This window comes from Eulemur rufifrons, chromosome 29 (assembly GCF_041146395.1).
Source record: "Eulemur rufifrons isolate Redbay chromosome 29, OSU_ERuf_1, whole genome shotgun sequence".
Taxonomy (NCBI): Eukaryota; Metazoa; Chordata; class Mammalia; order Primates; family Lemuridae; genus Eulemur; species Eulemur rufifrons.
The window spans coordinates 48,520,399-48,538,966 of NC_091011.1; the positions used below are offsets into that span (position 1 = coordinate 48,520,399).

The window sequence follows — 18,568 nt, forward strand, 5'->3', positions numbered from 1 at the left end:
AAATAACTGTAGGAGAAAAACCACAAAATAACTCAAGGCTGAAACATTCACAAATAAGACGAATTCTATGGATAACTTAATCTAGTTTATACACTGAAATTAATATCTTGTGCCTCAATGGTATCTGTGGCTTACTTTTTAAACTGACATATAATATTGATAGTTGTACACATGTAAGGGCTACATGTGATATTTTGATGCATGTACACAATGTGTAATGATCAAATTGGGGTAACTGGGATATTCATCACCTCAAACATTTATCATTTCTTTGTGTTGGGAACATTCTAAATCTTCTCTTCTGGCTATTTTGAAATATACAATAACTTATTGTTATTATAGTTGCCCTATTGTGCTTTGAAACACTAGAACTTATTCCTTCTACCTAACTATATTTTTGTATCCATTAACCAACCTTTCTTCATACCCCCCACTCCACATGGCTTACTTTTGCATATGCTTTTTGTTCATTTTGTACATCTTGGCGTGCTTGGCTTTCAATCATCTCACTTTGCAGAGAAGCAACCATCTTTCCAATATTTTCTGATGCTGTTGTAATAGTGTCTAAAATTTTTTGATCTGTAGAGACTGGTCTTAACTTTTCCAATTTTATTTCTTCATATATTTCATTCCATATTTCTCCAATCTGTTATAACAAAGTTTAGGTTTAATAAAGATACATTAACCAAAAATAAATGATACAGTTTTAGGTAATCTTCTGCCTAAAACTTATGTGAGTGGTCACTCTTGTCAACATTTAAGCTTTTCCTAGATTACTTCTTGGGAATAAGTGTATTGGGAATGATTTAGGGCAACAGTTACAGTTGAGTATTCAGAAGTAATTTACCAAATGTTTTTCAATGATAAGGTATTCATGGATGAGGTTCCACTACCTATGTATAGTTCATTGCCATCATCATTGGCCTTTGGCTTGTAACACTTGCTTTGTTTTCACAGCTGCTGAAACTGCTGATTTATTCTCATCTTTCCGACCTACTGCTGCTTTCCTCCCTAAAGCCCGTATTAAAGGCTAGGTCAAGCTGAACTTGTAGGAGAATGAACATGGGGATTATATGGGGACCCTAGGACCCAGGTACTCTGAGAAATAGGGCCCTACTCCTCACCTTCTAGCTAAGGCAAATTATAATTGTATCTCAAATTTTTAACTCCATGGTTCCATCACGCTGATAGCTCCCCATCCCATAATCTGAGTTGTCTAGAAATTAATGTGCTTGAGAATATTTAAAATTAGAGAAAAACTTATGTATCTAGGATATGGATAAAATTCAACTTTGTTTTCATTTGAAAATAGAGGTTTATTCATTAACAACATTCAAATACATAGTACTAATATTAGTTTCAGGAGAATGTTTACTTAAAAAGACTTTCCTGAAACTTCAAAAGCATTTATTTACTGACAAAAATATAACCAGCAAGGTAAGAAACTTAATATCCTTACACTGAGATTTGATCATGATATAAAGTTATAATAAAATACTTTAATAAGTATTAATAATTTATTTAAATATGTAATAATTTATTTAATTTCAAATGCTAAGGCTCAAAGAGAAGAAATTGTATTTTAAAAAATTCTGTTAGCTTCTTCTGAATAGCTTTATATCAATAATGTACCTCTTCTTTTACAAACTAAGTTGGATGAAATCTTATCCCAAATATATTTGATTGGATATTTTCTTTATATCTAATATATATTTTACAGTATCAGATGCAAAATGGAAAATAAAAACTACACAATATGTGGGTGATTGCTCACAACTGTGAATAGGTCTATTTCCCAATTAATTTTTTGCCATACTAGATTTTAATAATAATATTAAAAAGGTACTTACTTTAAAATCGAGGTATCTATGTATAATACAGAGGGTGACAAAATCTTCAGTGGATAGGCCAGGTAAATTTTCAAAATCTAAACAAAATTATAAAGACAGAATTACTGTAACAGAGTAAGTGATTCCAAGAGTCATATATGGCTTTAGGTTATTAAGTATGAAGCGTCTGATTTCCTTAAGTAGTAAGTTTGACATTTGACATCTCTAACATTTCACTTTGACACTTCTTATTTTATTTTAATGTGAAGGTACATCCTCTTTCTTTCAAACACACAATTTGGCTTGTGATTATCTTTCAAAATTTTTTTAGAGCAATTTTTGTGAAACCATGGATAAGTAAAAAATTCATGTTATTTTTGAATATGAGTTCCACTGCGGAACCAATGCAGCACAGACTGCTCCAAATGTCAATGAAGTGTTTGGGAAGGATGTGGCTAATGAACGCATTGCATGTTGATGGTTTGAGAAGTTCCATTCTGGTGATTTTAATCTTGAAAATGAGCCATGTGGGTGACTTGAGACCAAGGTGGATAATGATGAGCTGAAAGCTGTAGTGGAAGCGAATCCATCTCAATCTACACATGAATTAGCAACAACGTTTGATGTTACTATTCCAATAATATTGGACCATTTGAAACAAATTGGCAAGGTAAATAAGGGGGATAGAAGGGCACTGCATGAATCGTTTTTGAAGCTTGTCTTTCTTTGCTGTCAAGACATAAAGGCGAACCATTTCTACATCATATTGTTACGTGAGATGAAAAAGGGAATCTTTTTGACAATCACAAGCATTTGGCACAATGGTTAGATAAAGATGAAGTGCCAAAACACAGTCCAAAACCAAATATTCATCGAAAAAGCTAATGGTGTCTGTTTGGTGGTCCAGTGCTGGTATTATCCACTACAGCTTCATGAAACCTGGCCAATCGATTACAGCAGATGTCTACTGCAACCATTTGGACGAAATGATGAGGATTCTTGTGATTAAGCAGCCGAGACTGGTCAATAGAGACAGGCCAATACTCTTGCAAGACAACGCTCAACCACAAGTTGCACACACAATGCTGTTCACGCTATGGCGGCTGGACTTAGAAACTCTCTGTCATCCACCATATTCACCAGACCTTATGCCAACTGACTACCACTTCTTCCAGGCTTTGGACCACTCTTTGCAAGGAAAAATATTCAATTCTCAACAAGCTGTGGAAAATGCCTTTTGCGACTTCATTGTTACTCATTCTCCTGGTTCTTTGCTGCTGGCATAAACAAGCTACGTTAAGATGGCAAAACTGTATTGATAGTTTATGTGCATATTTTGATTAATTGTACTGCTTCTTGTTTGAGATATAATAAACTTTTGATTCAAAATCGGACATTTCATATTTAATGACCTTAATTTTATAAAAACACATGCAAATATTAATAGTTACTTTTGATTTCATCTTGATTTATGAAAAAGCTACTTCTGTGAGTAGTTTGTGACTAGGCTTCCGCTATAACAAACCTCTGCCAGGTCATCTTTATTTAGCCATTAGAAGAGGAATCATTCTTTCTGTGTTGTGGTGAGACAATGATATCTTACTTTCAGTAGCTTAATGTTTGAGGACTTTTTGCTTAAAAGGAAGCAAGCACTTTAAAAAACTCAGATGATTCAGAATGCTAGTGTTAAACTCTAATCCTCTAAACTAACTGCCCTTAATCCTGGCTGTACACTGAAATTGACTGGGAAGGTTTAAAAAATACTGATGTCTGGGCTCCACATCTAGAGATTCTGCTTGGTCATGGGTGCAGTTTGGGAATTGGGGTAACAATGGAACATAAATTTCTCTGTATATAGAAACCTTTGCTCACTATGTTTGAAAAATGAACTCCAAAGCAAAATTAATGTGTATACTCAGCAAAACAGAGAGGTTCTTGTGAATTTGAGGAGCAACTTCTTACCTAGTTTGTCCAATACAGCGTAAATTTTTGCTCTGATATTCTCAGCAACATCCATAACTGCAATAGATGGGCAGTTAGCAGGCAGCGGCATAATTTTTTGCTCTTCTTGAAAACTAGTAAATAGAGGTCTCTTTGTATCTAACCATTGGTAGAAGGGAAAGATAAAAACTGTAGTAAATACTTAATTTTTAGATTTTAGTCTAGAAAGCAAAATAAATAAAAATAATTATAGCAGTAAAATAGTGCCTTATACATGGTTTTTCTTTTTCAAAATCATAAATAATCAGTAATTTCCTCCCCACTTGGTGGCAAAACTTAAAGCTTTAATTTTTATTATTTATGTAAAATATAAAAATTTCACAAAATTACTTTTTAAAGTAAAATTTTTATGTAAATAACTTTTAAAATTTTGAGATCTCGAAGTTGAATAATGTCAGTTTAACAATGCTAAAACCTCCTTTGCTTTTTGCTTCTATATATTATGCTGTAAATATAAAACTAATTTATTATGTTATAGATCAAAACTCAGAAATAATAAAAATGGATTGAAGATACGAATCATCAGAAGGGGAAGTATTTTCATTTAAAAATAAACAGTACTAACAGTTTAGATGAAACCAAAAGAATTTTAAAAGGTTTAGAAAATGTAATATAGCATTATAGAATATGTAAATAAATGAACTATAATTTCTGATAATTCTATCCTCATTGAGAATCTAGAAATTAAAATTTATGAATTTTTGATTTATTTTTATTTAGAAAACAATTTATTCTTTCATGTAAAAATTGTATAAGCATTAATCAACAGAAATGTACAAAATGCTATAAAATTATTTTCAAGTAATCTATTTATATCCCAAAATTTCATTGGTAAATGAAATATTACTGAATCAATTTCTAAAAGCAGGGAACTCAAAGAAACTTCTTTAGGAACCACTGTTAGTTTTTTGAGTTAATAGTATAATCAAATACCATTTCTTGAAAATATTCTATAAAAATATGAACCTACTACTAATTTAGTTTTCTTCCACTCATTAAGAATTTACGAGACCAAGTTCTTTAAACCCTTATGAAAAGAACTTTAGTTAGACCAAGGGGTGAAAGTCCTCACGCTTTTCTAATAATACCTTTTAAAGATTCTTTATATGAAGGGGGAAAGTGAGGAGGGGATTTAATTTCCCTTTTTTTTTTTTTTTTTTTTTGAGACAGGGTCTTGCTCTGTTGCCCAAGCTAGAGTGCTGTGGCGTCAGCCTAGCTTACAGCAACCTCAAATTCCTGGGCTCAAGCGATCCTCCTGCCTCAGCCTCCTGAGTAGCTGGGACTACAGGCATGCATCATGATGCTCAGCTAATTTTTCTATTTTTAGTAGAGAAAGGGTCTCACTCTTACTCAGGCTGGTCTGGAACTCAGCTTAAGCAATCCTCCTGCCTTAGTTTCCCAGAGTGCTAGGATTACAGGCATGAGACACTGCGCTTGGCCTAAAGATCTTTTTCAAAAAAATGCATCTAATCGCTCCTACTAACAATTTTAAATACACTCACCAATGATCTTCCCATTTTTATCACGTTTTACTCCTAGTTCTTTTTCTTCCTTTCTCCACAGTTTAATTAAAAGACTAGCAGCTGTCTGATCCTTCTTCCCTCGCCAAGCGTTGACATGAGCCGCAGTTTTGGGATTATCACAAAATTCAACCATTATTCCGAGTATTAGATTACAGAATTTTTTTTGATTCAACTTTAGTAAGGAAATAGAAAAGGAAAAAAGTTGCGATAAATATTAAAAATTATTGCCTTAATAAAAAAAGAGGAACATTTGTATTATCAGTTTCTTCTAAACTCACCGGGACAATTTCCTGTTAAAATATCCAATGTAATGAGTACATTTTCAAACATTAGAAATTAAAAAGGATAAAAATAAAAAGACTTAATATAATTCTGAAGTAACCATAAAAATGCTATGACCAAAAATGTAATTGATTTGGTTCAGTTGGAAAAGGGAGATTTGCAAAAATAAGAGAAAATGTTCATTTTAAGTTCAGTGAAGTCAATAGTGCTTTACATAGTTCACTGTAATTATAAGATCTTTCCTCATTAACATGCTTTATGAAGGTTTGTAAAGATTTGACATTAATATTAACTATAATCTCTTTGTTATTAAAAGAATAACCAATGGTAATTACAAGTGACAGTCACATATGAAAATAAAATGAGATATTATTTTGTTTTTTGACAATTAGCATCCATAAAAGAGTATTTAAGCATTCAAGAAACATTCTCTTATTATCAAGAATATTTCCTTTATTTTCCTACAACTAGTTTTCAGCAAACCAAAATTTAGGTACAGAAAATTCCATCCAAAGCGACAGGCTCCACACAGTAATTCTTCTATGTGAAATATTTTTTGTTGATTAACTTTTACAGTATATTGCTAATTGACTATAGCAAAGGAAACATGTAAACTTTTTTTTGAATTGCAAACCTTATCAGTTTCCTTTTATAAAATAAAAGATAATAATATTACCTGCAAAGGGTTATTATGAGTTCTATGAGATTACCTGGCACATAGTAAGCTCTCAATAATATTTAACTATTATCAGTAATTATTATCATAGCACACTTTATAAATATTTTAGCAGAAGTGTATTATGCAGAACCCTCAGTCAACTGAGTTTTTTATTCCTATACTTCACTTTCAGGAGAAAGAGGCAAATGTCAAAGGTTGAAGTTGATAAAAAACTTCATTAAAGAATATTTATAATTTGTAACTAACTTGACCAGTTCAATTGAATTAAACACAATCTAATAATAATCATAATAGTAAACACATAGCAATATGTGCCAATGTGTGTACTATATATGTATGCATGCACAATCATGTACATGCACACATACTCATTTAATCCTTCCAACAGTGCAATGAGGTATGTACCATTGTTAATCCTGTTTTATAGATAAAGAAATCGAAAACAGAGAAATGAACTAATTTGCTTTTAGGGAGGTTAAAGGATACAAATAATTTTAGCATCTTTGTTAAATCAAAGTAGGTTTGTTCTTCTGTTAACAAAATCAAGAATGGTGGCAACCATAGACAGTGATAACACTAGAACTCTGCAGGAGAATCTCTTTTGTTTCAAAATTTTATTGAAACAAAATTACACTTTTCTTCCATAACATCTTGACTATGGACCCCCTCCTTAGAACTCAGGCTTGCTGGGAGTTACATTTTTCACAGCTGCTAGATGGCAACTGTCTTTCCTGAAAGGCTTAGTATGCTCACTCCTGCTCAGTCTGCAAAATTGTAGTCCACGACAAACTAGACTTTTTCACATTACCTCCAAACTATACACAGTTCTTTAAAATACTTATCTTTGCTCCTTGTCTAATGTGGCCCTTAACTTTTAATACTAGGAGAAGAAGCTAGAAGTTATTAATACATGAATATGAGTTTTGATATAGTCTAGCTCTTCACAAATTGTTTCTTAGCAGGTTGGTGGCGTACAAAGAAAAAATAAATTCTCTGCATATGTGTATTTGGTAACACTGATCTAAGTAAAATGATTTCTTAACTGGAGGAATTTTCAGAGCTATTAATATGCTGGTGATTATGAATTTCCAGGTGATGTTTTGCTTAAATAATATATTTGAACATGATTTGGGGGCACATTTATTCCTAGAATAGTGTTATGTGGCACTCAGTTTGGAAAAGATTAATAAAGCCACATTTATCTTTGCCTTACAATTGCTATAACCATACTTACTGCCAATAAATCCAAAAGGAGAAAAATGCCTTCCTTTTCAAGGAAGTAATCCTCTGAAGGATAACATCCCAAAATGCAGCACCTTAAAGTGAAAAGAAGTTATTCATTTGACATTTATTGTTAAACTCAATTTGTGCAGGTTTTATTTGTTTGTTTGTTTGGTTCGTTTTTTTGAGACAGAGTCTTGCTCTGTCACCCGGGCTAGAGTGCAGTGGTGTCATCATTGCTCACTGCAACCTCAAATTCCTGGGCGCGCAAGCGATCCTCCTGCCTCAGCCTCCCCAGTAGCCAGGACTATAGGCATGTACCACCATGCCTGGCTAATTTTTCTATTTTTGGGAGAGACAGGTTCACGCTCTTGCTCAGGCTGATCTCAAACTCCTGAGCTCAAGCATTCCTCCTGCCTTGGCCTCCCAGAATGCTAGGATTTCAGGTGAGAGCCACCTTACCCAGCCAGTTTTATTTCTATTAAAGCATTTTCAAAGAACATTTTTTTCTTCATTTCCTTAAATCGAGTAGCTAATGTTTTACTTAAAAAAACAGAACTCTGAAGAAACTTTACCAGTATAGTTTAATTTTACCTTTTTTAATCAGTATCAATTAATTCTTCTTAATAACTGCCTATTTCTTTTCTGTAATGCAACATTCTCCTTTGCTTTTATGATATTAATTATTCTTAAAGATCTCTTCTGGTCGTTCTAGTAACTCTTTCTTCAAAGTTTATCCATTTATTGTCTCTCTTTCATGGTATTGGTATATCGCAAACATTTGATGATTCTTGATTACATCTCATCTCTTCCGTTGAGATTATTTGCTAAAGTGCCTGCTTAGGCTTGTGTAGTTCATATGGAGTAAAGGATTGAAGTTGCTGCCAGGATTACTTACACTGTTTTCCCAGGCTGAACAAGCTATTGCTGGTGGTAATGGTCAATAGTAACAGAGGCTAATCTTTGTTCCTCCCAGGCACTGCAAGCCTGCTGAGGTCAGCCTCCTGTGTCCCTTTCGTAAACATAGCTCCTTCTTGAAAAGATTGATAAATTGGACCACACTAAAATTAAGACTATTGGTTCAACAAAAAAAGAGTGAAGAGAATGAAAAAAGCAAGCCTTGGAGTCACAGAATACATTTCACAAACAAATAACAGAAAAGGAATCATGTCCAAGATACGCAAAGAATTATATAAAAAAAGACAGACCAAGAGACTTGAATAGGCACTTCACACAAAAAAGAGCCTTTCCAAATGGCAAATAAACTCACTAGTAATCGAGAATATGAAAATTAAAACTACAATGAGACAATGATACAAGTCCAAATGAATGGCAGCAATTAAAAATACTCACAATGCAATGTGTTGGTAAGGGAGCAAAGAAAAATCTCCACGCTACTGGAAAGGTGTAACTGATATAATCACACTGGAAAAAAATTTGGCATTATCTCCTAAAGCCAAATAGATATTCAACGATTTTTACATCTAGATATGTACTTGACAAAGATACGTATACATATGTAATAAAATATATGCACAAAAATATTTGTTACAGTATTAGTCAAACTGCCACAAGCTAAAAAACAAAGTCTAGATGCCCATCAATAGAACAGATAAATTGTGATATTCATATGATGGAATACTACACAGGAATGAAAACTAATAAGCAAACTAATGTCATACTTAACAAACATGAAAATAGAAGTCAGACACAAAAGAATATATCTTATGTGATTTCACTAATTAAAAAACAGGCAAAACTAATCTATGGTATTAGAAATCAGGATGGTTACTTCTGGGGAGTAGGAGGGGAAATTGAGATGGACAGGTGTGAGGAAGCCTTCAGGGGTGCTAGTATATTATATATCTTAATGAGGATGGTGGTTGCATGGGTATTTTTGTGATAATTTTGTGACAATGTGCTATAATATGCGTAAAGGATGACATGCACATTAAAGAGAAAAATATTTGGAAAACACATTTAAAAAAACACAAGCCAAACTATAAGAATGTAAGTGATAAACCTGGACTAATTATATGTACTAATGACTAGAAAATAATTATGTATTTACTAGACCCAAAAAAGATGACAAGTAGATTATATTTCCAGTTAACTTTTATGTGTTAAAAATAATAATTCTGAATGCTCTAAGATGTTTTTATATATTTTAAAGCAAATCAGGAATAAGAGCGGAAACTCCACTCTGACATCTGTTGAAAGTATTTCCTATACTAAATTGGAATGTTATAAGGTATGCATTTGGTGTCAATACAATAGAGATAAAATGACTTATGCTTCATTTACTTGTTGTTACATCTACTTTATCTCTTATCCAAAGGATTTGAAAAAATTGTATTACAATAAAACACAGAAATAAAATCATTAATCTATTAATTTTTATTTTGGTATAATTGAGATGTGTTAAAGAAGGGATTAGGAAACATCAAGACATTTTCTGCAACAACCTCTGAATCCAAATATATTGCTCAATAATAAGGGTGGTTATCCATCAATACTCATCTCTGACTTTTTAAATTAGGCTTAATACAGTGTTTTGGTCAAAATAATTTGCTGTTGAAACTTAAAAAAGATCATATTATCACTGTATGCTTCTCTTCTCTACAGTAAAAAACAGAGTACCTAATTAGGCCCATTGTCTCTGTGTATCTGGATGGGAGCTAAGAAGTCTAGCTCTCTACATATACAGAGAACTTGCAGCAAGTAAATCTAGTTACTTGATCTTATGGAAAGCAATATTCATCTGAGTTTTGTTACTAAATGTGTTATAGTATGTCTCTCATAAATTTGGCAAAAGAAAAGAACAAAGAACAAAAGAAATATGTTAAGTTTAATGATATAAAGAAGTTAAGTAATTTTCTCCAAAACAAAATATGGTCAATTAATGCTTAAGAAAAGCAGTATTTTTTGCCATTAGGAATGTTAAAAAGTTTGTGAAATGGTATCGATTAGGAAATGTCTAATCAATTGGTTTTCAACTCCTTGAAGAGAAGATGAATGAGGAATTCAATAGTCTTCGAGTATAAGAATAATACTGTATGAGCAATAGTAGGTACCTGTGTTTTTCCTAGACCAGGGATTTAAGTTTAGATATGAGTGGGTTTGTATTTGAGTGATGGGCAAAATTGTTTTCCAAAGGACACTCCTGAGTGTCATTTTTGGACTATCTAAAAGAGAAAGGCATAGAGAAGAGTTATCTTTCTGACATGGTTTTGAGGGAAGAAAATTGGCATCCATAGCTACAGAGTATTAATAATTTTCTCATACAGTCATGGGCCACATAATGACATTTGATGTTTTGGTCAATAATCAAGTGCACATACAACTGTGTTCCTATAAGGTTATATAATAATAGAGCTGAAAAATTCCTATCATCTAGTGATATCTTGATGATCCTAACCCTGTAGAGGCCTAGGCTAATGTGTATGTTTGTGTCTTAGTTTTTAACAAAAAATTTTAAAAAGTAAAAACAATTTAAACTTTCTAAAAATAGAAAAAGCTTATAGAATAAGTGTACAAAGAAATAAAATATTTTTGTACAACAGTACAGTGTACACTTAATTTTAAGCTGTTATAAAAAGTCAAAAATTAAAAAAAATAAAATGTTTATGAATTTAAAAAGTTACAGTAAGCTAAGGTTAATTTATTATTGAAGAAAGAAAAATATTTTAAAAGTAAATTTAATGTAGCCTAAGTGTACAGTGTTTATAAAGTCTCCAGTAGTGTATAGTAATGTTCTTTCTCAACCTTCAGATTTTCTCACCATTGACTCATTGACTTACCCAGAACAACTTCCAGTCCTGCAAATTCCATTCATGGTAAGTGCCCTACGCAGGTATACTATATTTTACCCTTCATACCATATTTTTACTGTAGCTTTTCTATGTTTAAATATGTTTAGATACACAGATACCCATCACTGTGTTACAACTGCCTACAGTATTCAGTACAGTAACATGCTGTACAGGTTTGTAGACTAGGAGCAATTGGCTGTACCATCTAGCCTAGGTGTGTAGTAGGCTGTACCAACCTAGGTTTGTGTAAATGCACTTTATGATGTTTGCACAAGATGAAATCACCTAAGGACATGTTTCTCAGAATGTATCCCCATTGTTGTTAAGTGACACATGACTGTACTGTGATTCTACCTAACTTGGTTACAGTCATACTCACCAAATGCTGTCCAATGTACTAAAAAGAAGTACATTATGGCCTAAGCCACTCTGTAACTTCTTTGGGTCTGTTTTCATTACATGAAGAATTATATCTACTCCTCCAGTTCCAAAAATTTCCTGTTTAAGAGATTTGTTTAAAATTATTTATTGAAATAAATAATCTCCTCCTTCCCCACTTTATCCTGTCCCCTAAAATTATTTTTTTTTATCAGAGAAATACAGCAACATCATTAGGAAAATATTAAATAGCATTTTTAGTGTAATTTAAAAAATTCATACTTGTTCTCAGGAATTTAAAACAAATTATTATAAAGCTAATCATTATAAGAGAGGTCATCAATCAACATGCCAGCTTAATGTCCCTTTAGATTGTTTTTTCCCTTTCTCTCTCCCTTTTTTTTTTAAAAAAAAAAAACAATCATAAGACTTGCCCCATGATTTTCTTCCATGTTATAATAAATATAGTCTAGCACCACATGAGATCAATACTAGATAGTAATAACAATCGTGGATGATTTTCTAATAATCCCAAGAGAGAAATAAGTATATAACTGGTAGTAAAACCTCCAATAATTTATATGAAGTTATTACCACTTAATATGTTCCCCTTACCAACTGTTGTTCTCATTGTCTTGCTCAGTTCTGGTTCTCAGTAAGCAAGATTATGATTATTTTTCCAGATGAGCACAGGCACAGGGTGGGAGAATATAAGAAGTTGCACCAAAGTTTGGTGCTAAGCATGCATTCACTGTTCCTGTTGCCTCCTACCAAAACCTATCTATTGAAACTTTCATCATTTTTGGTTTTCTTTTTTTTTTTTTGAGACAGAGTCTCACTCTGTTGCCCGGGCTAGAGTGAGTGCCGTGGCGTCAGTCTAGCTCATAGCAACCTCAAACTCCTGGGCTTAAGCGATCCTACTGCCTCAGCCTCCCGAGTAGCTGGGACCACAGGCATGCGCCACCATGCCCGGCTAATTTTTTGTATATATATATTTTAAGTTTGTCCATATAATTTCTTTCTATTTTTAGTAGAGACGGGGTCTCACTCTTGCTCAGGCTGGTCTCGAACTCCTGACCTCCAGCGATCCACCCGCCTCGGCCTCCCAGAGTGCTAGGATTACAGGCGTGAGCCACCGCGCCCGGCCCATTTTTGGTTTTTATCTTTCCAATTCTGTCTCTTGCTGTTAAATATTTAAATTATCAATCTCTGAGACTCAGAGTTTACCATGGAACTAAAAAAGATCAAAGGGAATTAAGCGCTTGTTCTAACTTTCAGTATTAGGTATGAACCCAACTCAAACCCCAAATAACATTTGCAATGATAGAGCCCACTTTGGAAGACTGGCAGTTCTTTATAAATATACACCTACTTTATGATACATCAAATCCACTCCTAAGTATTTACTCAATAGAAATGAATGCATTATATCCACAAAAAGACTAGTACAAGAAGGTTCATTGAAGCTTTATTCATAACAGTCTCAAATGGCAGTAACCCCAGTGCCTATCAATAGAAGAATGGATTAACATTTTGGTATATTCATACAATGGAATACTATTCAGCAATAAAAAGCAAGGAACTATTGATACATGCAACAACATGGATACATTTCAGAACTATGATGCTGGATGACATAAGAGTAAATCCTATGTGATTCCATTCATATAAAATTAAAGGATAGGCAAAACCAATCTACAGGAATAGAAAAAAAATAGCGGTTTTCCTGGAGGTGGGTGAGGGGATGGCTGCTAAGGCAATGAGGAAATTTTAGCGAGATAGCAATATTCTGTTTTAACTGGGGTATTAAATGGGTGTATACATTCATCGAAACCTATCAAACTACATATTTAAAACCTGTACTTTTACTGTATATAATTATACTCTAATTATTAAAAAATTAAATTTTCACAAGATAAAAAAAATTATGGGCACTTACTAGAAAAGTGTTATAACAGTTTACAGTGTTAGGTGACCGGGAGATCTGAACAAAACTTTCACAGGTATACATACCTTCCTTTGAATATGATGTTCACAAAGACCAGATAAAATAAGCAATATATCAGACTGGATTTCCAAAACAATGGCTTCTTCTTTTTCATTAGGCCTGCTTATTATATTTTTAAAGATTCCTGGTATGAAAAAGTTTAAAGAATGTAAAGTTATTGGACGCTTTTTATTTTGATCAGTTACTATTTGGAAATTCCTTCTAAAATAATTTCTTCAGCTAAAGAAATTATTTTAGAAGGGGATATTTTCATTTGTGTAGTAACCTAGAAGCTGTAGACAGAGGATGACAAATGGATTCCTTGATCTTTCAATACAATCAGTAGTCCCACATACGTAGAAATTCTAGTACAGAATTAATGGAGTGTTATTTAAAGATGTCCTAACAACCTGATACGGATAAAAACTCAGCAAATTATGCTTAAAAACATGCAGTTTCATGAGAGATGAGTGCCTTTGCAAATATATGACAAAAATGCCTGATTGTAGTTTATCTCATCTCTTCCTCTCCTCATAGTTAACAGGGTCAATTTTAAGCAAACATGGAAGACCTCTCTAGTACGTGTTCTATTCCTGTTATTTCTTTCTTCATCTTCTCATTATGTCTACCTGAAGGTGTCTTCAACAACTGTAGGTAACAGCATTCCATGTCCTTTAAAATCCCTGCCTTGCTTCTAATCAAAACTGAAAAGGACTTACAAACAGCTGCTAACCCTGATGAAATGATACTGATGATAAAATTTTGCCTCAGAAAGGAATTTTCCTTTAAGCTTTAAATGAGAAACAAAAGTCATTTTTTTTTTTCCCTGTGTTAAAGGGGTCACTGGCATTAGCAGGAAAGTATGAAGCTATGTTCCAAAGTAGAAGGGCCATGAAAATCACAGCCTGGCCCTGGGGGACTATTCTTGGTCCTGTAGGCTGAATCACAAGTGGGGGATCAGACCCTAGGGAGGCTAGTTAAGCCTGCTGTAGGCCCAGTGAAGGGGAACTCCATGGACAGAGGGGCCTATGTTTCTCTTCTAGGAATGCAACCTGCCAGTCACAGGTCTGCTTCTCCTTTCTAGATTATCTCATTCTCCTTCCTACTTGGGTGTAGGCATGTAACTTTCCCTGCTGTCTGTAACACACAGTAAGTTAATACTGAATTATTTGCTCCATTTTTAAGTACCCTTTAATTCCCTGCCTCTACCTTTTCTCCTTGTTCTACTCAGCATCAAGATTCTTCTTCCTAAAACACAACATTGGACACATGACCTCACTGATCAAAACCCTTTGTGGCTCTTGTGCCTAAAGAGGATGAAGTTCAAATTGTAGTTCATTACTCAAAACTCTCCAGCTTGGCTTCTGACTGTACAATTTAACCTATTTCATATCATTTGTCTTCATAAAACTTTTGCTTCACTTAAACTAGCTCTGAACACATCATTGTGCATATTTCAGCACCATGTCTCTGCTCATGCTATCCCCTTACTCGAAAGGCCATCCCCTCCTGAAACTGCCCTTACTCTCACAGGATTCTATTAAGACTGCCCAGCCTTAAAAACTACCCAAGCCTCTTAAGTTTCTGTAACATTTACTCTCTGTACTACTCATTAAGTACCTGATTGATGGTGCAGGGTAACATATGCTATCTTTCTATGATATTCTTTTGTTCTCATCAAGGAAGGGCAAGGTCCCCAGTGTCCTGCTCTATACATGTTTATAACGCCAGTGTCTACATAGAAAGTGTATAAATATTTATGTTTAAAATGTAATTACTGCTCATTGAGCATGTTACTGCTACAAAACTGTGTCAGGTTCAGTGAGATAAAGTCCTTGTCTCCAAGAACTCAACATGATAAAGAGATCAGCTTTTTTTTCCAGTTAAAGGGGAAATGTTCTAAGAAGAGAAAAACCATTGCTATTTGTTTTCCCTCTTCCCTACCCTACTCCCCCAGCCCAGGTAGGATTAAGATTTCTTCCCAGACATACAGAGGAAGATTGCATTTCCAGGACTTCCTCCAGTTAGGCTGGGACCTTAAGACTGAGTTTAGTGCAATGGAATATGCGCAAGAGTGATAAAATATAGTTTCAGTTTTGGTCATCCTAAGCAAACTCAGTAAGAAGGTACATGTTTTTGCCTAGCTCCCCTTTCAATATACTTCTTTTTCCTTACCAGTATTATTATAGGAGGCTATCACCCCACTCCACAAATGATGGAAAAGTAGGCATTTACTTTAATTTAACAGATAGAAGATTTTTGAGTAGCTATTTGTAATTAACTGACATTTAGCAGATTATATCATCTACTCATGCAGCAATCACTGGCTATGAATGAATGAAATATTATAGCTCTTTTCAAAGTTAAGGAAAGGTGAGGGCTGGGGGACTGTATTTTTTAAATAAAAGTAAAGCAGCTTTTATTTAGGGGCTCTGAATTTTACACTGTGATTAAATGTACTTATTTTAGGGGATAAAGTGACTTAGCATAGAATATTTCATATCAGAAAAGAAACTCCTCTGTACATTTCTGTATATACCAGTGTCCTGGTAAGCCAAATGCACTGGAAAATGTAATGTTATCCTCTTTTAAAATGGCTCCAAAAGGCTTGGCCAAAAGTGGTGATCTTATCACTAAAAGAAGGAAACATAGCAATAGCCAATTTAAAAAAATATAAAGATAATCCTAAATGAAATGGTATCTGAATTAAGGAAACAAGTGTTTAAAGGATTAATGATTATGATATTTTTTCTAATATGAAATAAAAATCAAGAAATATTCAGGAGTTCCTCAGTCATAAAGATAAAATAAGGCTGAGCACAGTGGCTCACACCTGTAATCCCAGCACTTTGGGAGGTTGAGGCAGGAGGAATGCTTGAGGCCAGGAGTTTGAGACTAGCCTGGGCAACATAGCAAGACTCCATTGCTTAAAAAAAAAAAAAAAAAAAAAAAAAAGACAAAATAAATCAGTAGAAAAATATTTCAAACAAAATCTATAGTATTATATGATCTATATAATAATCTATAATAATATAAATATTCCCCTTTCATCAGTAAATTACCATGTTATATTTTACCTATCATTTGCTGAATTGCTCCCTTTTCACAAAGATCTGTGTTGATAGTCTCATCTTCAAGGTAGACCAGGGCTCTCAGAAGTCTTAAACTGTAACGCATCTGGGCAAACTTGTTGCCACGACCACCTGTACCATGAAAACTGTTACCATGACTAAAGAAAGGATCTGTGAAGAAAAATTAATAATTTACTTTAAATCAAGAAATTTAAAACAAAAACATTTCAAATAAACAAAATATCAGATATCTTATATATCTATATGTTTAAACAGATGTTAAAATTTTGTCTTATTTACTTTAGTTTTTTTTAGAGAAATAAAATATATCCCCTTCCCCTTCCTCCTTGTATTCCCAGAACAGAATATGTGTTTTAAAGTATTACTCAAATGTATCACATTGTTTGTATCTTTTGCTTCTGTTACTCAACATTGTTTTTAAAATTCACATTGTCTCAAGTAGATCTAGATTATGTATTTTAGTTGCTTTCAGTATTCATTTTTATAAATTGAATCATACTTTATTCTTCACTAGTACAAACTATTATTATAAACATTCTGGTTCATGTTCTCCAGGTAACACTAGAATCATATAGTAAAATCACATTGAATTTTACTAAAGTTGCCAAATTGTTTCCCATATAAAAACAATAAGACTAATTGATTTTCCCCCAAAATTTGTTAAATGTGAAATGGTAGTTCGTTGCTATCGTAATCTGCATTTCCCTGATTACCAATGTGATTGAGTGTTTTTAAATGTTTTTTGGAAATTTGGGGTTTTCTTTGTGATGCGGCAGTCCCTATTCTTTGTACACTTCTCTACCGAGTTATTTTCTTGTTGATATATAGGAGTTCTTTATGAACCTGGATTTTAATCCTTTATCAGTCACAGGGATAGTAAGTGTCTTCTCTCAATTTGTAGATTAGTATTTCATTCAGATTTTGTCATACAGACATTTATATGTTTTATAGCAGTTAAGTTCATTGATCTTTTCTTGTATAGCTTAAGCTATTGAGTCTTTTTTTTTTTTTGATACAGAGTCTCACACTGTTCCCTGGGCTAGAGTGCCGTGGCGTCAGCCTAGCTCACAGCAACCTCAAACTCCTGGGCTCAAGTGATCCTTCTGCCTCAGCCTTCTGAGTAGCTGGGACTACAGGCACGCGCCACTATGCCCGGCTAATTTTTTGTATATATTTTAGTTGTTTGGCTAATTTCTTTCTATTTTTTTTTTAGTAGAGACGGGGTCTCGTTCTTACTCAAGCTGGTCTCGAACTCCTGAGCTCAAACAATCCACCCGCCTTGGCCTCCCAGAGTGCTAGGATTACAGACGTGAGCAGCTCTTGAGTCTTTTTAAAGAAATCTTTTCCTACTCTGATGTCTATCATAAAGATATATTTCCATGTTTTCTTCTAACAGTTTCACAGTTTAACTTTTCATACTTAGGTCTTTCACATTCATTTTGCAATTGATTTTTTTTAACAAAGTGAAAGGATCTAATTTTTACTTTTTCATATGGACAGCCAACTGCCCCAGCACCAACCTTCTCTCATTGATTGGCAATATCATCCCTGATAATGCCAACCTCCCATATATTCCATGCCATTGGTCTAGTCCCTGAGCCAGTACCACATAATTTTAATTACTATAGCCATATGTTAGGTCTCTATAAATAGCAAGGCAAGTCTTCTTTTCTTTACAATATGTTTTCTTTAAAAGGTTCTTTTAGAAGTAGCTTTAAGTTTCAAGCTAAAAGAAACAGTTCAAAATACTGCTCTGAGTATTGC

General features: G+C 33.6%; 1 protein-coding gene across 1 annotated transcript in view; it reads right to left on the bottom strand.

Moving 5' to 3' along the window:
• Positions 1 to 18,568, bottom strand: part of CFAP69 (cilia and flagella associated protein 69) — a 58,671-nt gene that overhangs the window by 6,085 nt on the left and 34,018 nt on the right. The window contains exons 13-20 of the mRNA XM_069461647.1: positions 16,790 to 16,954; positions 13,739 to 13,857; positions 11,727 to 11,845; positions 7,549 to 7,630; positions 5,333 to 5,525; positions 3,792 to 3,929; positions 1,851 to 1,927; positions 449 to 646 (exon numbers count right to left, since the gene is read on the bottom strand). Of these exons, the coding sequence (XP_069317748.1) occupies positions 449 to 646; positions 1,851 to 1,927; positions 3,792 to 3,929; positions 5,333 to 5,525; positions 7,549 to 7,630; positions 11,727 to 11,845; positions 13,739 to 13,857; positions 16,790 to 16,954 (1,091 nt within the window). The remainder of the gene's footprint in view (positions 1 to 448; positions 647 to 1,850; positions 1,928 to 3,791; positions 3,930 to 5,332; positions 5,526 to 7,548; positions 7,631 to 11,726; positions 11,846 to 13,738; positions 13,858 to 16,789; positions 16,955 to 18,568) is intronic.